Source organism: Arachis ipaensis, chromosome B07, assembly GCF_000816755.2.
Source record: "Arachis ipaensis cultivar K30076 chromosome B07, Araip1.1, whole genome shotgun sequence".
Lineage (NCBI taxonomy): Eukaryota > Viridiplantae > Streptophyta > Magnoliopsida > Fabales > Fabaceae > Arachis > Arachis ipaensis.
In genome coordinates this window covers 113337959-113345002 of record NC_029791.2, presented here as the reverse complement: position 1 = coordinate 113345002, position 7044 = coordinate 113337959, and the positions used below count along the sequence as shown (strand labels likewise).

Here is a 7044-nt window from a genome sequence, read left to right as displayed (position 1 = left end):
CTTGGAAACAAGTCAATTTTGCATTATAGTATTTCGTCCATTTGATCCAATAGGTTTCACTTTGTCACTTAAGAAGAAGTATTATACGGTTGTTATTGTTATTATATAGTCTCCAAAATGGTCTTGCATGATAGTTTCATTGTTGATATTTTATTTTTAATGGTTAAACATGTTATATAATCAAGTAAATTTGGTTTCTCTTTTCGACTTTTCGGTTTGCAGGGTAAGGCTACATATGTTTCTCAAATTTGAGCAAATAACATGACTTTTAATTTATCTACAGTAATATCAAAAAATTTTTCTAATCTACTTGATTTTGGTATCTATTTTTCCTTATCAAATAATATTTTTCATGCCAATTATCCAAAAAGCTACTTCCATTTTCTTCCTAAATGCCATTTAAAGCAATAAGCAACATTCCTCTTTTTACAAGTTGGATGGAAGTCATAAATTTGTTGGTGGAAGAATATCAATTTTGCCACATGAATGAGTAAAACTTGGTTACACAATCTTAGAACAGAATCCAATAAAAGGATATGAAAGTGAAAAATGCAAACACAAATACAAATATACTATGAGAAACCTAATAGGATTATATATAATGGTTGGAGTAGCAATACATTCTTTAAGAATAAGAAAAGTAAATGTCACAACTCCATTCCTTGACCAAATTCTTCAATCGTTTTTGTGGCCAGTGTAAGGACATCTACAAAAGCACTAAAAGATGCCCGAAGAAATCTTGCTTCCGTTGCCTCAAAGTGCCTGAATGGAACATAGGAAAAAAAGTACCATTAGATATTCTGCAGAACCCTTTAAGCTGAATTAACTAATTACAGAAAAAAGTTTACTTTCTTAAAGATAAAATCCAACAAGTTTTAGGCATTCTCATCACATCAACTAATGATAATTTAATCACCATAACTGATGATGATTGATGACTGGAGATTGATTACAAAGATATGTTCGGTCCACGTTCGTGAAACATTGTATTTGTGTTGGATCACATGGCAGGTAGGTCAGAAATGTGTGGCTTAAGTAGTAAGTAACAAACTATTAGCTAATCACATATCTGTCTAACTAATCAATAACAACTCAATCTAAACAATAATTAAACCGAAGTAATCGTTTACTATTAGAACATTAGCGGAACAAGAATTGTTTCAGTTGAACAGGAAAGGATGCACAAGGCATGCAGATCATAATAATAGCATAGAGGGTAGAGAAGAGACTCACACTGAAAGCTTTCCATGAGACACTGCCATGAGTCGTTTCACCTTGTCTGGTTGCAACTGCAGTAGACATGAAATCAAATTAGAAACCCAATGAGAAATTTTTGGGTAAAAGAATGGAAATTTGATAGCTTGAAGAAACAATGACCTCCTTATCAACAGCTAAGGCTGCGCATACGATAGCAGCATTTTGTTCATGTCCAAAATCCACTTCTAGGTCACTGTAATGGTCATGAACAGTTACTAAGAGACAAATTTGGTAGATTAGCTTATCAAAGTTTTCATCATTGATTCTCCAAATATTTATCAGAAGTTGGTGAGTTCGTATTCAAATAACACGGTAGCCACTTGCACACAGCTATAATTCACAAATAAGGGATCAGATACCAAACAAGACCACACACTAGAAATAAGGTAAACAAAAGAAGACAAAAATCAAAACTTGGGAGTCATAATATTCATGGATAGCATATAAAACAATGCAAATAGAAGATTAAAAAAATATTAAATTTTTCACAGAGAGAGAGAGAGACCAGCTGAATGGCCATTGGGAACCAGCTTCTGCTGTTGCTGTGGCAGCCATTTCTGTTCTGATTGGCGAGAGCGAACAGGGGTTGGAGACGAAGAGGGAAGCTCCTGAGGTAGATGGCTAGGGTTTTTCTTTGTTGAGCGCAGTGTTGAGAAGTGAAATAGTTGAACTTGATGAATCAAACACTACAATTGGGAGTGACAACTTTCGTTTTGGTTTCTTGTTGGTTCTTTTCTTCCTTCTTAGAATGTGTACACCATGACTACTACTGCATTTGATCTCCACTCACTAAAATATCTAATTATTTTCTCTTGTATTTTCCATATTTGTGCCATGGGATTCTTTATTTAAATAAATTAAATAAATCTTTTATTTACTAAAATAAATACTTTTAAAAATTAATACGAAAATGATTAGGATTAGTTATCTCGTTTACAGATAAGTTTGAATGTATCTCGTATATACTGTAAATGAGATAAACGTATCTCGTATACACTGTAAACGACACTGTAAACAAGATAAGGTTGGGTCAATGGTGCATGTATCTCGTATATACTGTAAATGAGATAAACGTATCTCGTATACACTGTAAACGACACTGTAAACAAGATAAGGCTGGGTCAATGGTGCTAGCAACCTATACCCCACCATTTCAATCTCTTTTCTCCATATACCATCAAGGTTGTTCAATATCAAACTCTTCAACTCGAACAACGAATTCAGACGCCGAGTACACATCAGTATCTGATTCTCACACTCAAATACCGCTACTACTTGACATTTTTTTTTATTTTTTGGAAAAAAAATAGAAAAGAAGAAGATATGAAACGTGTGTGTAGAATGTAAACGTTTTAACTTAATAGGTATCTCCTTTACAATGTAAAGGAGATAAATAATTTTATACATTTTCATAATAAATTTTACAATTATTTATATCGGTAAATAAAACATTTATTTAATTTATTTAAATAAAAAATCCTTGTGCCATGCCGAAGAAGATTGTCTGTCCAGTGACACCTTTGTGATGTGGATTGTATTTCATTTTCATTTTCCACTTCTCTGTGTTTCTTGTCCTTTATCTTGACAAAATCAAAGTGATAATTATTTTAAAGGAAAAGAATAATTCATATGGGTTATTTATGTAACAATATATGGAAATTAAACATTCTTTTTATCCCTTTTAGACATCTTATTCAGCTAGTCAAGCATTATTTTCATTTATCCCTTGCAATTTTAGAGAGATATGGGCCACAGCGACAGCACAGGTCCTCTCATTATTTGTATTCTAATTAAATCTTAAATCTTCCTCATTTACTCATTTCCAGTTCCTAAACAAAAAACAGTTTACTAAATCATAACCAATCTGATTGGTCTAGACTTTCTATTTCTATTTGTATTACTTTTTAAACCATTTAGGTTGCCATTTAAGCTCACAAAGACAGCACCAAGGAGGCACATATTATAGTCCTTCAGTGATGAATCATCTGCTTATACTTCTTTCTAAGCAGAGACAACCTCCTCTGCAAGGGAAGCATTTCATCTCTTCTCCCTAGTTTATCCAACAAGAATACAATCTTTTTCACTGTAACCAAAACTTCCTCACTCTCGTATCCAAATTCTTTCTCTTGTATACCTAGAATCCTTCTAAGTAGCACAACTAACTCGCTCTCATCTTTACCAACTCGAGTTTGAATAGACACCAAACAGTCCAAAGCCTCCCCTGGCATGCATGATATCATGTTAAAATAAGAATTTGATTTATATTCTCACGGCAAAATGTAACAGGAATTATGGAAAGGAAAGGGCAAACATACCAACTGGAAGAGAATCTTCTCCAAATGCCTTCTCACGGATGCGCAAAGCATCCAGTGCCAGTTTCTCAGCTTCTTCATCTTGTTTCAAGTGGTAAAGCGTAACTGCAAGTTGCAACATTGGAAAGCTGACGGACTGGTCATCGCTTCCTTTCTGCTTTATCATTATTTCCAAACTTCTTCTCAACAAGTGCTCGGCCTCTGCATAATTCTTCGATCGGGAATATGAAGTTGCAAGATTTATCATGTGTGTCACTAAGCCGGGGTGACCTTTTCCTTTGTGCCTCTCTGTGATTAATAAGCATTCCTCTAATAATTCTCTGCCTTCTTGTGCTCTTAAAGTAAAGTAATAGACACCACAGTGAGTGCCAAGTTACCATCAATTCTTAGTATTTGATTTTACTTAATGTTTTCTTTTTTTTAATATGAGATAAAGATTAGAATTTGTTATTTGAATGCCAAAATAAATACTTAAATCTTCCATTCAAATTACCAAGGTTGTAAGAGAAGTTTACCTCCCGACAGCATGAAGCAACTCAGCAAGATCTACCCTCATCTTTTCCATGATGCTGTCATCTGCCGACAAGTAATTGGAATCTTTCATGACATGAAGTGCATGTTCATACAAATTGATTGCTTCATCTGACTTCCCTGCAAATCATATTTCATATCAATCAGTGCCTAAATATTGTAGCCAAAAAAGAAAAGCAGAAAGATGATGAGAATTCTCTACTTGGACACCATTTATTTATTTATTTATTTAGAAAAAAAACTCATGCATGAAAGAGCTTGTAACCAACATTCATGTTAAATGATACAACCATCAAATGAAAAAAGAACACAAACACGCGTGAGCACGAAAAAAAAAGCAGCAGCACAACAAAGCAAAGCAGAGAAAGAACTAGATAAAGCAAAGAGGAATATGCAAACAAAAATGAAGTTGTGTAAGTGAAAATGTAAAGTTACCTTGAGCACACTTAACTTGGGCTAGGGAACTCATGGCCAATCCAATTCTTCCATCATTTTGTCCATATGACTTTGTGTATATGTCGAGAACCCTAGAAAACAGCATAAACACAGGTAAATGTGCAAGAAAGCAGAGCCATTAATGCATTGAATCAGAAAGGGAGATATTTTTCTTATTAGAAAAAAGGAGTCAGCTAAACCTAGTAAAATGAGTTTCTGCGTCGTTGACTCTTCTTTCTTTCAGTAAAAGATTGCCAAGACCAAGTAAAGGTACAACCAAATCCTTACTTTCAGCACCTCTCTTAGACTCCAAAATAGTTATTGCAGACTGGTATTTCTCTATGGCTTTTGTTGCTTTTCCAGTTGAACCAAGAACCTTTGCCATAGCCAAATAGGGTGTGACAAGAAAAGGGCTGTCCTTACCTAAAAAAAGAGATGAAATTGAGAAAACCAGAATTTTGAAACTTCGAACATCAACTGCATCTTATATGGAAATTTTTTTAGGTAACTATAACTGGACATGCACAAATATAAAAGTTTCAAGAAAATAGATCTAGTTTTTAGTGAAACCAACGAGACAATTAGCAGGTCAAACTAAACACAATCATTCAACAGGCTGTACTAAATTAGAAAATAACACTAACATTGCTAGCTGGAACATCCACTCACCATAGGTCCTTTCCATAATGTTGAAAGCCCTTTGATATGTGTCCAGTGATTTTCCAAACTTGCTCAATGTTGAATACATACTTCCCATATGCATAAGTATCAAATCTAGATGTGGTGTGTCATCTTTCAAATTGTCAATCACTTTTCTCATCTAGCAATAATGAAAATATAAGAACGGACACCACATAGAAAAGGGAGTGAAACACTAAAAGATTCTACAGGGAACTACAACTAAAATAAGTATGCAAATGTATGCCTTTCAGTTTCACCATTGAAATATGACTTCAACAATCAACAGATATATGGAACAAACAATTATTGGCAACTACAAGTATACAATTACAAAGAGATATAGTTACAAGAACACTACTTCAGCACGTCAAACATACTCTTCAAGACTAAAACCATGATAAATTTGACAAAATCGAAAGTAAAAACAAATACTCAGAAATAGGAAAATTGGATAAATAGGAAAACATACCACATTCAACAAAAAAGCAACAGTTTTTAGGTCTCCAACAGCCACATAACCCAGCGCTAAGACATCCAGAATTGCAGCTTCTTGAATGCCTTTAGAGCCGGCATTCATCCGATCTTTGACCACTTCATAATTTGCATTAAGTAGGTCAAGAGCATCATCTCTTTTTCCCATTCTAATCATTGTTTTCACTTCATCAAAGAACTCGTTCAACTCTGTCTCAAATTCGTTTATTCTGCGGAACACAAGTTGCAGAGTCAAGGTACTTGTAGCGATATATCGATGGAAGAAAACCGCTTCTTACCTGTGATTTTGATTAGCATTAGTGTCAGCAAAGTGCAAGGACTCAAGTGAAGCTCTTGAGGCACAAAAGCGAGTAACAGTGGTGATGGGTATAATGTAAAGCTTTGAAGTGCGATTCTCCTTTTTGTTGCATGCTATGCTTTTCAGGTCAGACACTGAAAACATACGTGGAACCTCTTTGCTACCCCTAATAATAGATAACAAAGGAAATTAGACGAGGATTTTCAGAAATTGTAGCAATTGAAAGAAAGAAAGAGAGAGATAGGGAACCTGAATGGAGCGAAAGAGGGGGACGGAGCAAGAAACGAAGCTGAAGCTGACATTGTAGAGTAGAAAGTGAAAGCTGGTGTTGGCATTCAGCAGCACAACGAAACGGATAATGTGGCGCTAAATTTGGGCCACTTTAAAGCCCAATATTAACTAGAAAAGAGCAGCATGGTTTGGTGGACACTGTCAATGTATTCCAAATCAGGAATCAGTTAACTGAAGTAGATGGTTAATGCTGAGCGAGTGTCTCTGATCCGGTACAATTTTTTAAAACACGGGAAGCCTTCCAGGTTAAGAGGTTAATAGCTTTCTTTTTTTTAAAAAAAAGTATAGTTTGGATGAGAATTTCTTAGTTTCTGTATCATTTCTGATGAACTTGTTATTCGTGAACAGATTATTCGCCCATCTCAAGTGAGAATTATTAGAATGATTAGCAAGCTACATTAATTTACATTATTTTGGCTTATGTATATTAAAAGAGAAGAAAATGCATATTAGATATTACTATATTTTCTGGTTTAGGTGATAAAAGAAACATGAAGAACAAATTGAAGGTGTAGAGTTGTAATTTGTGAATGTTTGTGAAGACTTGCTCATGTTTGTATTTTCTTTTGATATTTTTCTTAATGCAATTCGGTTCTAACTTCTAAATATCTTTAATTTGCATGTCTCACAATGAGGTTTCTTTTGATGAAAGGAATACTATATCGATAAAAGTTGAGAGAATAGGTGTGCTTTTTTTTTTTTTACCAAAAATAGAATTAACACTCGAACCCGCAACCTCTAGATGAA

At 34.4% G+C, this 7044-nt stretch overlaps 2 protein-coding genes across 5 annotated transcripts; both read right to left on the bottom strand.

Moving 5' to 3' along the window:
• On the bottom strand, positions 452–2093 carry LOC107605884. The gene is made up of 4 exons (XM_016307820.2): positions 1763–2093; positions 1378–1450; positions 1234–1289; positions 452–762 (listed from the first exon to the last, which is right to left on the bottom strand). The coding sequence occupies exons 1-4, from the start codon at positions 1810–1812 to the stop codon at positions 648–650; spliced, it is 294 nt and encodes a 97-aa protein (XP_016163306.1). The 5' UTR covers positions 1813–2093; the 3' UTR covers positions 452–647.
• Positions 3114–6629, bottom strand: LOC107605882 (nephrocystin-3). Of its 4 annotated transcripts, none has more exons than XM_016307819.2 (10): positions 6256–6373; positions 5987–6172; positions 5824–5917; positions 5686–5790; positions 5205–5355; positions 4736–4958; positions 4536–4627; positions 4085–4220; positions 3573–3904; positions 3114–3478 (listed from the first exon to the last, which is right to left on the bottom strand). In XM_016307819.2, exons 1-10 carry the CDS (start codon positions 6339–6341, stop codon positions 3228–3230), a joined length of 1656 nt encoding a protein of 551 aa, XP_016163305.1. In that variant the 5' UTR covers positions 6342–6373; the 3' UTR covers positions 3114–3227. The 4 variants fall into 4 exon arrangements, 3 of the variants coding, with proteins under 3 accessions (XP_016163305.1, XP_016163304.1, XP_020961922.1); XM_021106263.1 differs by adding an exon at positions 6406–6629 and having other exon boundaries at positions 3228–3478; positions 5686–5917; positions 6256–6367; XR_001612564.2 differs by having other exon boundaries at positions 3573–3857; positions 5686–5917; positions 6256–6375.